Raw genomic sequence first — 21,112 nt, 5'->3', positions numbered from 1 at the left:
TATTGCAGGTGTAAGTGGGAAGGGAGGATGGAAGCTGGCCATCCCTCAGGACTAGAAAGACACACATTGCCCAGGATGTTCAAAGCTGTCACTTAATGAACAAACAGGTAAATATTCTGATGGTGCAGGCAGCAAATAAGCCAATCCATAGGCAACATTTCTGCCATTCAAGTGTTGCTGGTCAAATATCTTCAGTCAAAAATTCTAAAAGTACATCCTCTGTACCAACTTCTGCATCTTTTGAAAGATTAATCCTACTAGTATGGGATATTTGCACAAGATACAAGAGTATGGTCCAGGTTAAATGATATTTTCATCTTAAAATCCTGTATGTAAACATGGATAACAATATGTTTATGGACATCATGGACAAAACATTAAAAGAATTAATGTTGCTTAATGAGGGCAAAATTGTTCCACATGACACCAGTCATTATCAGTTATAAAAAGCCTATTTGCCTTCACATCTATATGGAAGTGGTTCTGCAAGAAAAATGAGTTACAAAGGTTTCTAAGTACTGGAAAATAATTTAAGACAACTGAGACAACATCACGGGATGTGAGGAGGGAGGGAGATAAAGCAAGGAACAGAAATTCACCCAAGAATTTGTTAAGAGCTATAAGGCAAGCTAATGGAAAAAGCATTAGAAATCTACTTCCACATTCTAGCTACTATCAGCACTTCTTTCAAAACCTGATTAAGTACCAAAGCACTTAATGAAAAGCAATTTAACTGCCAGGTATTCCATTAACTCAAAGTCATACTGAACTTCTCTAGAAACTGAAGGAAAAAACAAGAAAACTAAATTCCCCAAACATAATGTCCACCAAAAACACACCTGAGTTTAGTACACATTCTTTCAGGGACTTCAAACAAATGTGAATAAAAAACATGTGCCTTACTTCAATTTTTCAAAGTTCTCTGGCTCCAAACTCCATATTTCTTCAACTTGTGCTCCTCTACAGCCTGAAATAAGGAAAAAATAGAGTATCTTCAACTAACTAATTTAAAAAGGGATGCAGCCAGCAAAGGCAGACTTATGAAAGAAAACACAAAGACATTATGTAATATGTACAACTAGAATATCCAGGCTATGGAAAAAGTCTATCTGTGGGATTTAAAAGACCTTGATTAAAGAAACCCAAACAAGACAGAGAAAAATTATTTCAGGCATTTCTGAACCTGTGGAGAGAGTATCTTCAACTAACTAATTTAAAAAAGGATGCAGCCAGCAAAGGCAGACTTATGAAAGAAAACACAAAGACATTATGTAATATGTACAACTAGAATATCCAGGCTATGGAAAAAGTCTATCTGTGGGATTTAAAAGACCTTGATTAAAGAAACCCAAACAAGACAGGCAGAGAAAAATTATTCAGGCATTTCTGAACCCGTGGACAGTGATACTGTCTTTACAACAGAGTTGCATTTAAAAAAGAAGCAGAGGAGCTTAAATATCTCTGATCACTTCATGTCCCTCACTTAAGTGAGAACAACACTGTTCATAAAGGTATTATCAGCAAGCCCAAAGCAGAACTTTAAACATCTGTCTGCAGACAAAGACCTATGGTAGTAGATCGAAAATGCTACACTCAAGCAAGACACGTGCATAATACACAGCCTAAAAGGTTCCAATATTTAGTATGTGGAAGTTTCATTTACTAGCTAAATAAAAATGTCAAAGAAGCGTGTCTGGACTTTGTTTCTGAGAAAAAAACACGACAAATTATGAATCAATGAAACATAGAGTAAGATAATTTTGGTTCTTTGGCTGAGAATAACCTGGCTGCTGTAATAACCATATATTCACAGTTTCACCAAAGATTTTAAAAGCAATTCAACAGAAAACTTAACATCCTGGAAGGCCGGGCAGCCGCTTGCAGGCTATGCAGCCACTGCCAAGCGCCACAGCTCAGCCTAGGCACACAGCCCTTTCCCTGAACTCCAGGGGCTCTGGAACCAAACACCTTCCCAGCCTTAAGTCTTAAACTGTGTGAGGGAAGTTCAGATCGGACATTCGGAGGAATTTTTCCAAAGGGCTGATGAGACATGAGAATGGGCTGCCCAGGGAAGCGATGGAGTCACCGCCCCCGGAGGCGTTTAAGGAAAGACGGCACATGGCACTCAGTGCCACGGTCTGGCTGACAAGGTGGTGTTGGGCCACAGGCTGGACTGGGTGATCTGAGAAGCCTTTTCCAACCTAAAGGACGCCGTGACCCTACGCGGCACGTCCGTCCCGCAGCACAGCAACAGGTGCCGGGCCGTGCCGTGCCGCGGGGCGGGCCGGGCCGGCGCCGCGGGCACCACGGAAGGCACGCTCGATACCGGCAGCGCGTCCCAGCGCCCTCCCGGCCCCGCAGCGACCGAGCCCCCGCATCCCCTCCCCGCCCGGCAGGGACAGCGGGCTCGCACCCCGCGGTGCGGGAACAGCCCCGCGGAGCGCCCACACCTGCCCGGCCCCGCTCGACCCTCACCGAAGCCCTTGATGAGCTCGGTGAAGACGCCCGGGTCGCTCTCCATGAGGCACCACTCGCCGGCGCTGCTGCCCCCGGACATGGCGGCGCTGCCGCCGCTCAGGCTGCGAGGCCGAGCCGCGCCGCTCCCTTCCCGGCAGGACCCGCGCCGGGCCCCGCCATGGAGAGGCGGGGCGGCCGCAGGAAGCGCCGCGCGGGACTGGATCCGGGCCCGGGCCGCGGCCTCGCAGGCAAGTGGCGCTTCCCGGGCCGCAGGGGAGCGGGGTGCGGGACCCTGGGCCGGCCCCGGGGTGCGGGGGAACGCGGAGAGGCCGGGGAGCAGCGCCGGGGCGTGAGGGGCCCGCGGGGCGTTCCCGGGCGGGTCTCCGCGTCACGCGTGTTTATCGTCTTCGCGGAGACTGACAGCTGCCATCGCAGCTCCTCCGGTATCCGCTTTAGGTGCTGCTGTCTCCTGATTCTGCCCTGCGTCAGCTAAGCTGCCTTTGCCCCCCAGTCAGTGCGTGTTTTTAAGCAGACAGGCTCCTGCAAATGCTGCAGCAGAAATGCGTGGGCTGGGACGTGGTTCGTATAATGGGGTGTCTGCTGTGCTGCTCTCGTCCACCGCTCCAGTGGTGCTTTGGGAAGTGTTTTCCTGGCATCCCCGATGACACAGAAGTGCTTATTTTCTGAACTATGAGAACTATGTTGTCAGAGCTGTAGCACGAGCCTGGTTTGTTACAGGCACAGCTCAATGTGATGGTTGTGGTCTCTCTGCTCAGTTAAGACATTCCTTATAGTCTTCAGGTTAATGCTTATACAGAATATAGAGGGCAGAGAGGCAGAATGCAGTTCCTCATAGATTGAAGTGGTTTTGCAGTATTCAAAGGCAATTTGAGAAGTTGTCTTTAAAATGTTAATTTTTTTTAATAAAAGATGTGACTTTTTCAAAGTTTAATTCCATGAGCTTTTGCTACAAAGTGTCACTAGTTGTTAATGTAGCAGTTAAACTTAAGGACTTAGATTAGAATCTGTAGTGCTGCTAAAGCTTTATATTTTATGTGAGTTTTTTTCATCCATCTGTGTAACTTTTCAGATATTTTATTTCTTAGGAAAGCTAGGGCAATTTGGGAAAGTCATGGAAATTAATCAATGCCAACTTAAAGAACTGAATCATGCTATGGTACAGCAACATAAAAATATTGACTTAGTACTCGACATGTAACTGGTGTATAGACTGTTTCAGAGCAAAGTCATATTTTACTTATAAATTCATATGGTGGCTGAAATCTAGTGGGTTTTCTCTTTCATTAGTAATGGTGAACAGCCATGGCGTTTAGTTTAGCAATTTTTGTTATAAAACTCCTAGTCTGGTACTTTCAAGAATTGCTGTTTGCATTCCTGCTGTTCAGAAACTGAAAGTGCTTGTGGAGCCAGAATATTGTTGATAAATCCTGCACAGGTGTTATAAATTCAAGTTCCCTGCTGCAGCTCAGCAGGTCAAGAGTGGTTTATAGTAAAGCATATGCTAAGTGAGCATTTGCATTTATCCACCTGTTAGGGTGAAAGATGTCTCTGTTGTACAGGTGTTAAATGAAACAATAAGCTTGAGGTCTGGGCAGAGGAGAGGGATGGGTCCAAGGGAGGGAAGAGCTGTGGGAACTTGTGAGGCTGGGATGTAACACAGGCTCCATAAGAGTTTTCCCACTTGTCTCTTTTCAATATAGTAATATTTATTATAGTAGGGGTATGAAAGCTACAGCAAGAAACCATTCTCAGTATTTTATATACATGGACATCTTGTTGTCCATGGATGATCCTTTATGCTTCCCATTCTTATTTTTCCTTCAGGATAATGGTGTTTCTCAGTATCTTTCATGTGCCACATTTTTTTCTGATAACTAAATGGATGCTTACTGTGATTTCAGGATTTTTTGTTTGGGTTTTCTGCGTGCTATTAATGTTTTGCAGGTAGTGATGATGAGGAATTTCCTTACCCTTCCCCTGCTAATTTAATTTCACCTGCATTTGCTTAATTTTAAATGTCATGGCTTAAATTTTACTGTGCTGGATGCTCTCCAAGTAAGAGCAGTGGTGTTGCCATACAAGTATTACAGCTCTCTTGCAGCTCAGGAGTGTATAAATAGAAAGACCTGAATGACTGTGAATTTTTGTGCTGATTTTTGCTTCTTACCTTCAAATGTAAGGCAGTACAGAATCTGTTATGTCCCTGTTTTCTTGGATCTCACTTGGAGCAGCAGACTATTTGAGCCCGTAGCAGAGATAATTTGTTCTTGAGCTGCTCAGTTGTTCAAAAGCTGTTGTCTAAGCCTCACTGAAACCTACCATATATAAACTCTCACAAAGTCTTCCAACTAAGCAGTTTTTCCATATCTTGGTTGTTCATTTTAGCCTCATTTTTCTTCATTTGGTCGGTATTAGCAATTCTTATGCAAAATAGAGCAGGGCAGGATCTGAATTTTGAGCCATTTAGTCTGCAATATGAAAATCTACCTATGAAAGTGATGTAATATGTTAGTGGCAAAAGGCTATAACACCAGATGGTTTTTGTGCGCCACTTACTGGGATTAAGTAGTTTCTGAGTTGGTTTTAAAGAAATAAGTTAGTCATGATTATAACTTAGAGAGTTTTTAATTTCTTTTCCTCTACATGATGTGCATTACCGTGCACTTGGAGTATGCTGTGATTAAATTCATGAAGGAAAACTTAACATTACACACTTATAGACAACATGCATTTACTAAAACAGCAGTGAACCGTAGTTCTTAGTGTGAAAAACGCCGATCACTTGTTTTTGAAATTTTAAAAGTTTAATAGTAATAAAATGGTTATAAAAATAGTAATATAATTAGAGTAATAACATTTGAACAATTGAGATTAGGACAATGTGAGACAATAAAAACAAAGAGATACGGACGTCCGGGTACCTTTTTTTGGGCAACACAAGCCCGGGGTCCCGAAAAAGGACCCCCGTTAACAGAGACTACATTTACCATACTATTAAAATGTTAACACAGCACTGCTCAATACAACTCGATGTGTACAGTAAATACCTGCGTAGAGCCGTGTAAGATGCACTTTTCCCGTTATTAACACGCGTTGTTCTTGCAGGCGGCTGGGAGCCTGAGGGATGGCGGCGGAGCGGAGCCCAGCGCAGCCCCCGGGCGGGGCCGCCGCGCCGCCCGGCGACAGCGCCCGCCTGCAGCGCTTCCTCTGCTTCGGCTCCGAGAGCAGCGCCTACCACGCCAAGGAGCACAAGCTGGGCTTCGAGCACGCAGAAGCTTTGCTGAGGCTCATTGAAGAGGGCAGAGGCTGCGAAGTCGTTGAAGAAATAAAAGCTTTTAGTCAAGAGGGCAGAGCGGCGAAGCAGGAGCCCCTGCTGTTTGCCCTGGCAGTTTGCTCGCAGTGCTCTGATGCCAAAACAAAACAAGCGGCGTTTAAAGCTGTCCCCGAGGTGTGTTGCGTACCAACCCATCTCTTTACTTTCATCCAGTTTAAAAAAGATCTGAAGGAGGGCATGAAATGTGGCATGTGGGGCCGTGCTCTGAGGAAAGCTGTTGCAGATTGGTACAATGGAAAGAATGGCATGGCTCTTGCTTTAGCAGTTACAAAATATAAGCAAAGAAGTGGTTGGTCTCATAAAGATCTTCTGAGGTTGTCCCACCTAAAACCTGCCAGTGAAGGTAATAAATTTTTATTTACCTGAAAATATTGTGTTTTAAACATTTTATATTTACTGTGGAAATATTTTGGAAACCCAAGTGCCATTGTAGATGAATTGTTAGTGATCATATCCTGTAAATTGCATCTTAAAAGTGTGGGTGATCATATAAAAAAACAGACCTGTTTATCTTCAAGGTAAACAGAGTTTGTTCCTTCTTTTCTTCCATGTGCCAAGAGAAGACAAAATAACACCCTCATTTTGTTTCTCTTTGCTTAAAATAACACTTTTTTGTTATGTGGGAAGATTGGTTGACTTCAAATGTTAAGATAATAGAATGGTTTGGGTTGGGAGGGACCGTAAAGATGATCCAGTTTCCAACCCTCCTGCCATGGGCAGGGACACCTTCCCCTAGCCCAGGCTGCTCAGAGCTCCATCCAGCCTGGCCTTGGACACTTCCAGGGATGGGGCAGCCACAGCATCTCTGGGCAATGTAGCTCCTTACTTCTAAGGAGATGAATACAGTAATTAAAAGTACTGCTTTGAATTGTTTATGGCTGACCTTTTCAACAGGTGTTTGGCAGGTCTGAGAGTGAAACCTGCTAATTCATTTGCATGCTAGAATGATGAATTCCAGTATACAGATGGTAATCCCGCTTGAGAAATGGTTTTCTTTTCCATCAGGAATTGCTATAGTCACTAAGTATGTTACCAAGGGGTGGAAAGATGTCCAGGAAGCTTACAAAGAGAAAGCAGTTTCTGCTGAGACTGAAAAACTCTTGAAGTATCTGGAGGCTGTGGAGAAAGTAAAGCGCACAAAAGATGAATTGGAAGTTATTCATTTGATAGAGGAATATGGTCTAGTTAGAGAGCATCTCCTGACAAACCATCTGAAATCTAAAGAGGTGGGTAAACTTCCTTAGCTGAATTCTCCATAGAAGTATGAATTCTCTACAGTGAGTAATGCAGTTCTAAGTCTAGATTTCTTTTAAAAATAGCCCTTACACTTTTTTTAAAGTAGTTTACCCAAATAGTTAATTTAAAATAATTAAGATCTTAATATAATTTGTACATGTATTTTAAAATATACTTATTCAATGTACAGATAACAGTTCTTGTACTTTGAGAATCTCATCTTTCTGTGTTTCTCTTTTCTTTCATCATAGGTTTGGAAGGCATTACTCAAGGAGATGCCTATTTCTGTATTGTTGAGAAATTTAGGAAAGCTGACAGCAAATTCAGTGCTTGAACCACGTGGTTCAGAAGTGGCAATAGTATGTGAAAAACTGAAAAATGAGAAACTGCTAAAAAAGGTAAGAACTTTATAATCAGTGCCAGCCTCTGTGGATTTTAATTTTTAATGTTTAGTGTGTTCTATTTAAAAACTGCAGTTTAATGCCTGCAATTTTATTTTAAAACTTCTGTTTATAATTTCTCATTTGATTCCCCACCTGCTTTCTGAAATATTCTGATAAAATAAGTGTATTGGCTATTGGATCTTCTCTTAAATGAGGGCAGTGGCAAGCTTTGCTAATTCATCAATTTCTTCTGAGTCTTGTAATTCTAAGTGAGTTAAGAAAATAGCACAGCAGCTGAGGGGAAAAACAAGATGGGCAAGGAGACTTTCCTCTTCTCTTATTACTTTATTGTCCATGGAAGTGGTAGGAAAGTAAGAGGGAAAAGAGGGTTCCTAAAGAAAAAATAAAATTTTCAGGTATTTAGTCAAAGGTAGAGAGGAGAAGTGTCTTGAGCAGCAGTTTTGTGAGCTGAGAAAATGAAAACCAGGACACTGAAATTCTTCAGCACCAGAGCTGAATTTAGCACAACAACAGAAGTCATTTTTTCCCCCATCCTACTGCAATTCCTTTTCTGGAGAAGGGAGAGCAGAGCTCATGGTGCAATACCTTGATGGAAGATAGACCATGCACAGGCATTCAGATTTACTGAGTTTTGATGCTGGCAGTGATTAAGGACTGAAACACCCCTTTTGTATAAAGATAGCAAAATGCTGATAAGGTTGTATAAGTTAAGTTCATATATGGAAAGCAGAAGAAAAAATAGTTTGGAGTCCTTTATAGCATAAAAAAATGAATGCTACGGTCCAAAAATAATTTCTTGTCCAGTGTTAGTATACCTTGTATAAAGCTAGTTTTAAGTTGGTTCTTTTCCTTGCTCAGCTCCTTTCTCTTCAGCTGGGCAGGGACTTTCCTTTACTGTAAGCCTGTGATGGAAAATAGCACTGGACAATCATAGAGCTGCAAAATTTTACCAGAATTCTGGCGATACCATTCCATTTAGTGTTAATTAGAGGATTCTTGAAAGGGAGTGAGGTCCATTATTGGTAACCCACAAGTATCAGTTCATCCCACAACTGTGTAAAGACTGCATGAACTCTTTAGATCGAACAAATTCAAAGTAACCATATACTAAACCTGAGTTTTTTTTGTAGTAGGAACTTATTTTCACATTTAGTTTGTTACTTTTTTTAAGGAGGTTAAATTTCCATCTCCTTGTTTTCATTTCTGCCTGTAGGGTAGAATACATCCCTTCCATATTTTGGTTGCATTAGAAACCTATAAAGCTGGACATGGAAACAGAGGGAAGCTTTGGTGGCGTCCTGATGAAGACATTTTAGAAGCTTTAGATGCCTCATTTTACAAAGCTTTCAAGGTAATAATAGTTTTCAAATTTGTTAAGCTTTTTAAGAGTTCTGTGTTTTCTGAAAGCTTATCAAGAACAGTTGCTGGGGTGGGTAACAATCCTGAAACTTTGACAACAGCACTGTCCTGATGTTACCCAGAAAGAGGAAAAAATGCCCTCTTTAGGAGCAGAAGAAGAAATTAATATATAAATTATGTGTGCCTGTTATATTTTTGCCTTTTATTCTTTCAGACAGTGGAACCAACAGGAAAACGGATTGTAATTGCAGTTGATGTTAGTGCATCAATGACACAAAAGGTTTTGGGCAGTGTGCTCAATGCCAGCACAGTTGCAGCAGTAATGTGTATGGTGAGGCTTTCAATTTCTTTTATTTATAACTGTTTTCAGCTTGAATTGCTTTTTTGATAGAAAGGTGCTCTAAAGCTGGTTAGAAATCAAGAGGACACTTACGTATAATATTTTTTGGGTACAGAAGGTGTGACCCTGTGCCTCATTGCTGAAAGCTACTAGCAACCACATTCAGAAACGTCAGTGTGAAAAAGTTGATTTCTGTTGTAAATCCAAGTGGTCAGGGCAGCTTTTTCACTTATGATAGCCATAATAAAATGGCTTACTATAAGTAAAAAATGGTAACTTTATCTTACACATTTTAATTTTTTCAAAAGCATTAATAGAAAAATACAGATTAGATGAAGAAATATTGGGATAATTCTTATGTCTTTTTGAGTTGTCAATGTGGCCTTTATTCACAATCACTTTCCCCTCAGTTTAATATTCTAAAGCTTCTTCTGTTGTATTCTTTCATTGTAGAGGAGTTGAACTTTTGTTGGCCCTTAAAAATGGTCAAGGTTTTACGTCAGAGGGAAGAAAAATGGAAGTATATTTGTTACAGTAATTAGAGCAGTTGTTCAGCTCTTTTTGCAGTGTTTATTTGCAGCATTTTACAGAATATTTAAAGTGTACAGTGAACCATTACTGTATATGAGCAGCCATGATGATTTAAATATACAAGCATTTGTCATGCTGTGTGTTGGTAGGAAATGGCTCAGTTCAGATATTAAGAATTCAGAGGAATGTAACTGAATTATTTTCACTCTTTTCTCACTTTCTCAGGTTGTAGCACGGACTGAGAAGGATTCCCAAATTGTTGCCTTTTCACATGAAATGGTCCCATGTCCAGTGACGGCTGACATGACCTTACCTCAAGTTTTAGTGAAAATGTATGAAGTATGTAAAAAAAAAGTCTCAGCATTACATTGTATTTTCTTTGTATTCAGTTCTACTATTTTGTTTAATCTGTATAGCTCTAGTACAAGATTGGATTTTTTTTGTGCATTTTATTTAGAGAAAGCCCAGCAAATGTTATTTCATTTGCTGGATATTAAACATTGCAATTTAGAATGTCAGTGCTATGTCACAATGCGTTAGCTTGAAAAGAATATTAAAAAAATTCAGACCAAAAAAAAACAACCTGGACAAACTGAGATAAAATGAACAGGTTTAACAAAAAAGCCTCTTGGTGTAGTAACACATTGTAAAACATAAAGCTTACATCAAAAGTGATTTTTCCATGGTTTGGTAATTTCTGTGTTAATGTGTTCTATGTATATTTATTTTTTCTCTATAAGATTCCAGGGGGTACCACTGATTGTTCCCTTCCAATGATATGGGCTCAGAAAACTCAGACAGCTGCTGATATCTTCATTGTATTTACTGATAACGAGACCTTTGCTGGGAATACTCCTCCTGCAGTGGCCCTTAGAGAGTACAGAGAGGTAAATATGCTCGTGACTGTTTATGATTAATAAATGCTGTACAAAGTAAGTACCAGCTCTAAAAATCCTTTAGAGATTGGACTAGTTGTTGCTTTCTTCAGTAAATAATTATATATGGTTAAAAACTTATCAGTCCTGCAGTTAGGCAGAATTAGTACACGTATTGTACTAATTTTGCATATTTAAAATCACGGAATTGCTAAAGGGATTTGTAATTAGCCTGCCCTGCTTGGTGTGCTCCAATGTTAATGAAATTTTGTTATTCAGGGGCTGCATGAATTCCTACATCCTATATATAATTCACAGTATAAGTTTTTACAGTTGTTACAGAATGGTGTTTGACTCTCAGAGCTAAATTCAACTTTGATGTCTGCAGTAGATGACAAAATGTTTCAATGAAGTGATGAAGACAAGTGTCAAGAGGATAAGGTGACAGTATCTTGGAAGCAAGCCCATTGTGTTTTAAAGGGACTGCTTTAAGCTGTACAGCTTTATAATTTTACAGTAGAACAAAGAAAAATACCTTCTCCAAGCACATTGCTATTGGAAACCCTTATTTATTCAGCAGACGATCCTTTATGCTTTAAATAAATATTTTTTAAATTAGCAAAAATATGTTTGTCAGGCATAGGTGTATGGACTTTAATCATTCCATAGTTTCTACCCTGTTGAAATGAATACCCAAAGTCTTTAATTTGGTTTCCTTAGTTGAGGTTAGCTGCCATTGCAGTGTTGACAGGCATCCTGCAGTTCTGATTCTGCCATCCCTTGTTTCTGTCAATACAGCTCTTCAGACAGTGGCTCATGCAAGTGAGATTTGGCCCTCTGGCATATTTAAGTTACTGCATGTGTGCACACGTTTTACTCTAGATGTGTTTTCTGATATTCTTTGCTGTCCTTCCTGTAGAAGATAGGTATTCCTGCCAAGCTGGTTGTTTGTGGAATGACCTCCCATGGCTTCACGATGGCGGACCCGGATGACAGAGGCATGTTGGACATCTGCGGCTTCGACACCGGAGCTTTGGATGTCCTTCAAAACTTCATCTTGGATTTGATTTAAGGTTTTTAGGCATCTGTTCTTCCCAGTGGGTCATTGCTGGCAACAGACTTCACCCTGGGAACTCCCAGCCAAATATACTTTATTAGCTCATGGCATATTGTATACATATCAGAATGTTAGGGAAGGTGGTGGCACTTCAAGCATCTCTGACTAGAGCTTCTCACTAAGGTGTTTGTAAGGTTGAACACAACTTCAGTCTCATGCAAATCTAACAGAGAAACTCAGTGCTGGCATCTCTGGTGTCAGACTAACTGTCAGTAGTCAGTGATCCTCCTGCCATTGGAGGTGGCAGCCACATGTCACCGCTGTCACCCTGGGACTTGGCGCCATGCAGCAGCACACTGCGCAGTTGGACACTCCTGGTAATGGCTGGCAGTGCAGTCACATCACCCTTAGAGTCCTGCAGCACAGCTGGCAGCCCTGCTCCATGCTCCACAGAAAGGCATCTCCACTCCTCAGCCACCTTCCTTGTATCCAGCACACTCCTTTTCCCAAGGCAGTTGGTTTCTTCCTCTACATGCACTCAAACCTGTGGTTGGACTTCATTCCCTGACCAGCCTGGGCTCTGTGTGAGCTGGAGCTCCAAAGAGCATCATCCCTTGTGTGATAAGCACAGGAAGTGTGCTCTGAGTCCTGTGGGCCAGCAGCAGCCACTCTGGATGTGTCCCAAGGGTAAACAGGACCCGCTGGTGTGATGGGATGATGGCAGGACCACTGTGCTTTACAAACCCTTGGTCCCCGAGCCTCACCAAAGTCTTCCTGGCTAGCCTGGCCTGCACCACATGAGTCACCCCATCCCTGTTGTGCTCAAGCTCCACAGCATCCACTGCCTTGAGAAGGGTGGCTTTGCCTGTGCCCAAGGAAGACACCACCACAGCAAACACTTTCTGTCAGCATGCTGACCCTGCTCTTGCTCTCCACCAGTGCTGGAGTCAGCCCAGACACCAGCTTGGCCACATCCAGCTCCTCAGCAGGGTAAGTGAAGAGGGCCACAGTGTTGTCCAGCTCCTCATGGACTTTGGGGTTCTTGTGCTGCAGCAGCAGCCCAGCACCTGCTGAGGACATGCTGCCTTCAGCCACAGAGCAGGGTTGCACTGCAGGATGGCCAGCTTCCTGTCCCCAGGACTGCAGCAGCAGAGACCAGCAGGGCCAGGAGGCAGGTGGATCACCTCAGAGCCCTGAGCACCACCTCTGAGTCGTTGAGGAGGATGTCGAGGAAGCTGAAGAGTCCCAGAGGCTGGACCTTGGCCTTTTAGGACTGAGAAAGTCCCTTGCAAACAATCCTGAATGAAAAGTGGTCCAGGAAGGCTGGAGATTCTTCAAGGATCTTAAAGGTACAGGAACAGGCTGTCCCCATGTGCTGAATGGTGAGCCAGTGGGGAAGAAGACTGGCCTGGTTGAACAGGGAGGTCTCACTGGAACTCAGGGAAAAAAGACCTTTGGAAGAAGGGGCAGGATGCTCTTGAGGACTACAAGGATGTTGTTAGGTTATGCAGGAAGGTTGGAAAAATGAAACCCCAGCTAGGAATTAATTTGGCCACTGCCGAAATAGATAACAAAAAGTGTTTTTACAAATACATCAGCAACAAAAGGAGAGCCAAGGAAAGAATCTCCATCCCTTATTGCATGTGAGGGGAAGCATTGCCACAAAGGATGGGAAAAGGCTGGGGTACTTGATGCCTTCTTTGCCTCAGCCTTTAATAGTCAGACCAGCTGTCCTTGGGAAGACAGAGACAAGGAACAAAAGGAGGTCCCTGTAATTCAGGAGGAAACAGTGACCTGTTCCACTTAAGTGTCCAAAGGTCCCTGGGGTCTGATGGAATCCACCCAAGCTGCTCTCCACCATTTATCATCAATGCTGGCTAACCAGGGAGGTCTCAGGGTGACTGGAGGTTGGCCAGTGGGGCAGCCACTGAGCAGAAGGGCCGGAAGGAGGATCCAGGAAGCCACAGTCAGCCTGAGCTCAGTGCCAGGGAAGGCTGTGGAACAGATCATCTGGAGCACACAGCACGAGCAGGACAGCCAGGGATCAGGCCCAGGCAGCACGGCTTTATCAAAGGCAGGTTGTGCCTGACCAGCCTGATCTGCTGTGAATGGTCACCTCCCCAGTGCATGAGGTGGAGGCTGTGGATGTGGTGTGCCTGGGCTTCAGCAAAGCCTTGGACACTGCTTCTCTCCTGTCTGAGGAGATAGGAGCCTGTGGCTTGGGCAGGTGCATGTTTGCTGGCTGGAACACAGGCTGGATGGCTGGCACAGAGTGGTGGTGGCTGAGTCACATCCTGCTGCTGGCTGGCCACCAGTGGTGCTCCCAGGGCTCCCTGCTGGGGCCAGCCCTGTTCAGTATCTTTGGATGATTTGGACAAGGGGATCGAGGCCACCCTCAGCCAGTTTGCAGGTGGCACCAGGCTGAGTTGATCTGGAGGCAGGAAGGCTCTGCAGGGATCTGGACAGGCTGGGTCCATGGATTGAGGCCAAGTGCTGGGTCCTGCCTTTGGGCCACAACAATCCCATGTAGTGCTCCAGGCTGGGGCAGAGTGCCTGGGAAGCTGCCCCATGGAGAGGGACCTGGGGATGCTGGTCAAGAGTGGCTGAACAAGAGCCAGCTGTGCCCAGCTGAGCAAGAAGGCCAAGGACATCTTGGCTTGGATCAGAAAGAGTGGCAGCAGGAGCAGGGAAGGGGTTGTTCCTCTTGGCACTGGTGAGGCTGAACCTCAAATCCTGTTTGCAGCCAAGAATGGGAACAGGCTGCCCAGGGAGGTGGTGGAATCATCATCCCTGAAGTGTTCCAAAAGCACGTGGATCTGGTGCTTAGGGACATGGCTCTGGGGTGTGGCAGTGTTGGGTTGATGGTTGGACTTGATCTTAAGAGCTCTTTTCCAACCCTCATGATTTTGTGATTTTTATTAACTTTTTGTGAAGGGAAAACAAGAAAAGCAGATGAAGAATCTCTTTTTTTATTTTTCCTGTTGCACACAATTTAGAATAACAGTGAGAAGTTTGCTAAAAGTGGTTACAGGGTTACATAGTATATAATTTAATTTCATTTATAATAGACTATAAATATGGAGAGATTTTTAATTTCCCCCATTGCTGTGGAATGCTTATTTGGAAGAATAAGTTCATTAATTACTTTTAGAATGGAGCTGGAAACAAATGGGCTTAGTATTTTTAATAATGGCAATTTACCAGCAGCTTCACTGAGAGGGACTTTTCTTTGGGCTTTTTTAAATCTTTGTATTTTAAGTGTTAGTAATGTTCAATGGTTTCCATGGCTATGGTTAAAATCTACAAAAGAAGTTTTTTCTGGTATGTATTGAGACCATGTGACTGTGATACAGTGTAATAGTTACCCAGGGACATTTTATACTGCTAAAACTGAAAGTGCAGGAGCTCATGCTGATCTTTTTCTCTCTGGATTATCATCTGGCTTTTCAGGAGGAAATCTCTCTTGAGATAAATTGAGGGGCAGTTTCTGCACAATACCATTTCAGAAGCACTAGTTTAGAATTAAAAATGCTTTACAGGAAGTTCTAAAAACTGTTTTTTAGTAGAAAAAGACCTTGGAAATGACTGGGATGTCACATTCAGTCCTTGTCACAACTTCAAGAAGCATCAGCACACCTTCAGTGAGCAAGATTAACAAGTGCATGTGTCTTGGCCTACGCAGCAAAGCTGAGTGGGAACAACCAGAAACAAAAAGCTACTTTTTTTTTTTTTTTAAAGAATGTATTCAATGACTCAGAAACAATCTTCCTAACAGGAGAGTATTTCATTTTTTAAAAATCTTTTTGTAGGTTAGCGTTACTTCTGATTTCATAAATTAACTCAAGCTAACATATTTCAAAACTACCTCCAGTTTATAGTGACCAATTCTTAAAAACTTTTATGAACTGTACAGTTGCCTCCTTCATGTCCACAAAATCTTGTTTAGGAAGTGATTGAAACTGGATTCTTTACTTTCAATTTTTTATTTTTAGTCTGATAGTAAGAGTGTGACAAGGAGAAAGCCAGTGAGTATTCTACCACTTTGGAACAGAAGTTGATAGCAATTCATGTGTATATGTATTTAATTCTGTGTTTTCTATATGTGTGTATAGGGGGGAAGTTAAAAGATCTCGTTAGTAGATCAGTCTTACAAGATTTGAAAGGTTTTTAGTGATGCTTTTACAACTTCCTCTAAAACATGTATTTCAGCCTCTTTTGTGCTAATGCAGACTGTTTTAAACAGGGAATTTGATGTTAATTTGAAAATAATTATGATTTATAAAAATACCATGTTTACCCATAGTGGTAAATGACACGTAAGACCGTATTTTTCTGCCTAAAACCCAAGCTTTTAAATGTAAAATTGAAATTCCTACTCTACTTTTGGTACTTGTAACACTTTTCATTATGCCTCATTCCTACTGATTATAAATTCAAAGCTTGCATTTTTCTGTAGCCAGGATATCTCTTTTGGTGCTAAAATAGGATGTTACATGTTACTGAAGGTATTCTGCTACTTCCTCCCACTCTCCCTTAATGCATAATGAATCCAGTGAGGGAAGCCTTTCCTGACATGAAGCAGGGCCAACAGAACTGGGTAGTGTTGCCTTCCAGCCAGCATGAATGTAAGTCACTCCTGAATTCTCAGTGCTCTCACAGAATGCTTGGGGACACAGGACTGCCACCAGCTCCTCAGGTGAGTTCTAGAACAAACCAAGTGTTCCTACAAAAGCTGAGACATAGCACTTTGGGGTTGGCCAAAAGAAAACCAGCCATCTCTCATGAAAAATTATCATTTTTAGCATCTAAACAATGAATATGGGGAGTCAACTCATTTGCTCAATACATATTAATAATTATTTCCAGTAAATGCACTGATGTTTTGGGATTGGGTTTGGTAGTAATGCATTTTAAATGACACAATAGTCAAACATCTGATAGGGTGTTTCCTTCTAAGCTAGAGATGTCAAAAATAACTGATAGATGAGTATCTTTTGCAAGTACTTATTCTTATTTGCAGTAGTATTTGTGAAGTAATAGGAAATATTTTGGACTAAATATAAAATGAAAACTTAAAACAGGTGTTTCAAGTAACGTTCAAGTAAATTTATTGCAAATAAAAATTAGAGTAGTTACTAACAGATTGAATGTATGGTTATAGTGGTGTTGCATCTTTGGAAGCAGTCCAGTTTAAAATGCAGTTCCTTGAACTAGAGTGTGCAGGTAAAGATGAACTTTTCAGTAGGAGTGATAGAAATTGTAGATCCTGTATCTGTTGACACTGGATAGCTGTGCCCAGTGATAAGAGGTAGTCATGCCTGCTGGGGTACAGAATGTGCTCCTAAACATTTATAGTAACCCTGGACTAAAACCTGGGCAGTGGTTTCTGGGATGTAAAGCCAGCACTGATCAGACCACATTGCCATCTGCTCCTCCTTCAAGATTTGCACAGAGAGGGGAAACTGAAGTAAATACTGACAGGTGAAATTTTGTAGTATGTGGACCTTTCTTTCTGGTTTTGCTATTCTCTTCTATTAAGGGGCATAGAAGAATGATGCTGCATATTCCTTGTCCATAGACTGGATCTTTATCTTCCCACACACTGAATTTTAGGGGACAGCATGACTCACTTGCCATAACATGCAATTTCTATTCTTCAGTTATTAAACTGGGAATTTCCAAAACAACTCTAGACATGTCAAGAGGCAGTAATTACTGTAATGCTTGAAAAAGAATAAAAAAAGTGAGCTAAGACAAAATTGCTACTCTTAAGCTTTAGTTCAGTGTACAATAAACAACCTACCCTTTCACCAGAAAGGAGACTTTCAAATTAGTAGTGGTCTTTGCATTGGAGGAATATTGACTGGAGAAGCAGAACAGGGGCTATAATTGTGCACTGCAGTTTATCAGTAAGCATTGAGCAGGGACAAGTTTAAAGCTAGGTAATTTTATTCAAAATGGTGAATGAAAAAAGGTCTAAATGCAGAGTGCAACCGTAGACCAGGCCAATGCAGGTTTCCTGATACTAGCAGTTAACTGGTTCCAGTTTGACTGCCATTTCTCTGTGACCCCCTTGACAATTCTGGAGCATTAGACTGTTGTGATGAACAGTGTAATGTGTTCACTTTAGCTTTAAGAAAGAAGAAAAGCATGTTGTGGTTGGAAGCACAGCAGAAGTGAAACATTCTCCTGTGAGGAATGAACATCCAAGGTCAGGTTTTTCATGGAAGGGACACAATGACATGGAGAGGGCAGGAGGCCCTTGAGTTTTTAAGAATAATGCAGTGAGTACATCAGCATTGTGTAGTAAATTCAATAATGACAATAATAGTTTTGCCAAGAAATATAATTTCTTGTCAGGAATTTCAGACCTGGAGCAAGGAGTTAGGAGAGTTTGAGGTGCTTGTAGAATTAGATTGCAGTCGTCTGTGATTCAAAAAGGAGAAATCTAAAGGTAGGTGTAGTTCTGAGGTCAGCAGGGCAAGTCTCAATGCCCACTGTGTGAGGGCTGCTAATAACTGGCACTAAAATACCTTGGTGCTTAAAACCACTGTCAAACCTGTTTGTCAGACAGAAGGCTTAAGGGGGGTTATGTTGGTTTTCCACATTGCTGTTGTTAACTGATGCCCATGAATGGGTATGCCTTTAAAAGGCTATTCAACAAAGTCATATTCTTGGCTTAAAAACACACCAGCAGTTTGGGAAATGTATTTTAATAATGGCTCTGACTGTAAAAACACTATGAAAATACTTGTCTGAATTGCAAATACTGCTTAACCCTGTCCTGAGCTCACAGGCACCATAACAGAAGCTTTAGTTTTGGTTCCATTTGTTTTGTTTCTTCTTTTGCTGTCCCCTTTTCTCTGTTAGTATTGGGGTTTTTTCTCCTTTTCCATCTTGTCACCTCAGGCCTATACTTGAATCTCTTTTCACAAGCTGTCATCCATTCCTTTTCTCTTTTATTTTTTGCCTCTTTTCTTCTGCCTTCTTGCTGTCACTGAGTGTGCTTGCTTAGCTCCCTGCACCAGAACTGATGGCATAGTATTTCATGTTTCTAATAATGAATAATTTTTTCTGTTCTTCAATTATATAAATCTCTTACAAAAATCTAATTTGCTGTATCTGTCAGATTTTTAGTAAAACTCAATGTAAAAATCAGTTACAAAAGTATACTTTATTTATTACAAAAATCCTACATCTGCCTGTGAGTGGCTTTATTTGAAGAATGTAATGATTACAATTGGCTTTTAAAATTGGCTTTTGAAATTTAAAGCTTTTTTCTAGGATTAGTTTAGTGATTTGAAATTTTTCATTCTTTTAAACAGTATCAAGCTGCAGTCATGGAGAATTAGGAAAACATTTCCGTTAATATTCTGGCTAAACAGGCAGTTTCTTTGGAGTATTGACTAGAGAAAGTCTTCAAAGAATAGGCTATAGAAGTAAATCTAAGTAAAGAATAATTTGTCTTTCTTCTGCTTTTAACCCTTTTATTTAGTCTCTAAGAAATTCCACCAGTGTCTAGGATTTTTTGCTGTCTGCAGTGGTTTGCAGTGCACAGAGAAGCTGCTGTAAGCAGCTGTTCTAATGACTTTCCTGCTGGGATGGTAGAGATTCCATCTTACCATGACACTGGGGGGTGTGCACTTGGCTGAGCAAGAGTTCTGGGGAAAAGGTAAAACACTGACCAGGACAGTGTTTTAAGGATATTCTGCTCTGAGGGAAATCAAAAGATAAGCTAATTTCAGCAGAAGTCTTTAAATATGTGTGCTTACATATCTGGATTTATGATTCTGATACTGCAAAGCGTGGTTTCTTTAGGTGTTTCTGCATTCTGAATTTAAGTTTAAATATATATATATTTGCATATATATGTGGTATGTTGAGAACTTTTACAAATGCTTCATTAACAAATAATGAATATAAATAGCTGTTTTCCTAATGTTACCAGCTTAAGAGTTAAGCACAACTAGTTACAAATAAAATGTCTTTTCCTTCTCCTGTAAAAGTGCAGTTCTACTCTTTAAAAATAATTCTGTATTTAGGAAGCAACATGGGCACATTCACAGCTCTGTGTGCTTCGTTAAATAATTCAGTGTTTGTTTCCAGTTTCTTCTGCTTCTTAGAAGCTTGGGATTTAAGATGGATGAGCAGGTATCCAGATCTTCTAGTGGATAAATTTCAATATTTACATTCCAGGACAAGCATATTTTAAGATAAACAGCTTTGTCCTGGAGACAATGCTGAGGGGGGAAAAAAAAGACATTTTTAATGACTATTCTTGAGGTTCTTCATTTTGGTTGGGTTTTTTCCCCCTAGATTAGAACTACACTTTAACTGCCATATCATGGTTAATTAACTTAAGCATAACATGGCTTTGTGCCATCCAGTAACAAAGGCACTGTCTTGCTGCTACTTTCTGTGAAATTGTACACAATGAAAAACCTGTTTGGATGGGGAGCCTTAATATGGTTAAAAAGAAACATAATTAACCCTTTGGGTGCCTTAAGCTAGATCCTGTTTATAATGGGGCACTCACTTGCATCTGCAGGCACAGCTTGTTTCAAGAACTGCAAGAGAATTTGCCTTAAGTGACAATGCCCTGGGATTTCCAGAACTTGGAACTCAAAGGGTTATTTTAGACTACTGGTTAAAAAAACAAGCCTCTAAACAGGGAACAAAATGAGAAGGTCTTTGAAAAATTCCTTTGCATACTATTATTATTATTATTATTTTTACATTATGGGTTTATCAGCTTTGGGGACAAAATTGTTGTTAAGCTTCTGATAAAAACATCACTGGCTGAAGAATTCTACACAGAGAAAAAAATACTTGGTATTCTTAAATGACAGTATGTGCAAAATAAATTGCTTTATTAAGTGGAAATTCAAAGAGAGATGCACATCTTGATGACTTCCTAGCACCACACAGTAAACTGCAATAATTAAAATGAAACAAGGTCAGTGTGTTGAATTAGCTGATTACATATTAAAGGTGCACAATGCAGGTAACTGTATACTAAAGACTTTCTACAAATGATGCAGTTTAAGCTTAGTTCAAACCTGCCTGACAAAAATGAAGCTGTCAAGTTTAAATGATACTCTTGCTGTCCTAGTTAGCTGGAATTAAAGACCGATGGTTTTTCCCTTGAGGGAAACAGTACTTTAGGTACATGCAGTGCTGAAAGCAATGGAAATAACAGGATTCTTAATTCACAAAAAGTGAGTAAAAAATTGACTAATGTTTTTATTCTAATATGTGCACCTTTAGTTGTGTAATGGTCCCTTTAACTGAAGAATGGGATATAATTTTCCACTTGCATACGAACTTCTTTGAAATAACCAAGAGTATGGCATTGCCTGGTCTGGCTTTGGATGTACATTGTACTGAAACTATGGAATTTTAGTAATTTCTTCTACACATTTACCTGAAAGTTAAAATGGCTAGTAAACTGCATTCTGACTGTAGAATTTAAGTACTAAATAAACTCTATGCATATCA

General features: G+C 41.1%; 2 protein-coding genes across 7 annotated transcripts in view; one reads left to right on the top strand and one right to left on the bottom strand.

Annotated features, from left to right (window-relative positions):
- Positions 1–2,683, bottom strand: part of UCHL5 (ubiquitin C-terminal hydrolase L5) — a 16,768-nt gene extending 14,085 nt beyond the window's left edge. The window contains exons 1-2 of one of the 2 annotated variants that reach the window (XM_039726293.1): positions 2,476–2,683; positions 904–967 (exon numbers count right to left, since the gene is read on the bottom strand). In XM_039726293.1, coding sequence (XP_039582227.1) covers positions 904–967; positions 2,476–2,557 — 146 coding nt within the window. In that variant the 5' untranslated portion in view covers positions 2,558–2,683. The remainder of the gene's footprint in view (positions 1–903; positions 968–2,475) is intronic. The other variant, XM_039726292.1, reaches the window with a different exon arrangement.
- Positions 2,684–21,112, top strand: RO60 (Ro60, Y RNA binding protein). Of its 5 annotated transcripts, none has more exons than XM_039726284.1 (9): positions 2,684–2,705; positions 5,584–6,155; positions 6,818–7,038; positions 7,300–7,446; positions 8,666–8,803; positions 9,026–9,142; positions 9,908–10,021; positions 10,423–10,569; positions 11,477–21,112. In XM_039726284.1, the coding sequence occupies exons 2-9, from the start codon at positions 5,603–5,605 to the stop codon at positions 11,627–11,629; spliced, it is 1,590 nt and encodes a 529-aa protein (XP_039582218.1). In that variant the 5' UTR covers positions 2,684–2,705; positions 5,584–5,602; the 3' UTR covers positions 11,630–21,112. The 5 variants fall into 5 exon arrangements, 4 of the variants coding, with proteins under 4 accessions (XP_039582218.1, XP_039582216.1, XP_039582219.1 ...); XR_005629479.1 differs by lacking the exon at positions 2,684–2,705 and adding an exon at positions 2,768–3,036 and having other exon boundaries at positions 9,908–10,014; positions 11,477–11,612; XM_039726282.1 differs by lacking the exon at positions 2,684–2,705 and adding an exon at positions 2,770–3,036.

This window comes from Passer montanus, unplaced genomic scaffold (assembly GCF_014805655.1).
Source record: "Passer montanus isolate IOZ18808 unplaced genomic scaffold, ASM1480565v1 scaffold58, whole genome shotgun sequence".
Lineage (NCBI taxonomy): Eukaryota > Metazoa > Chordata > Aves > Passeriformes > Passeridae > Passer > Passer montanus.
The sequence above is the reverse complement of the archived record's forward strand: the minus strand, read 5'-3'. Positions and strand labels throughout refer to the sequence as shown.

Bases quoted from the DNA above. Each gene is read 5' to 3' on its own strand.
- RO60 (XM_039726284.1), top strand. From the start codon at position 5,603: ATGGCGGCGGAGCGGAGCCCAGCGCAGCCCCCGGGCGGGGCCGCCGCG. The intron at 8,804-9,025 runs GTAATAATAGTT...TTATTCTTTCAG, and splicing joins CATTTTACAAAGCTTTCAAG to ACAGTGGAACCAACAGGAAA. The intron at 9,143-9,907 runs GTGAGGCTTTCA...TCACTTTCTCAG, and splicing joins TTGCAGCAGTAATGTGTATG to GTTGTAGCACGGACTGAGAA.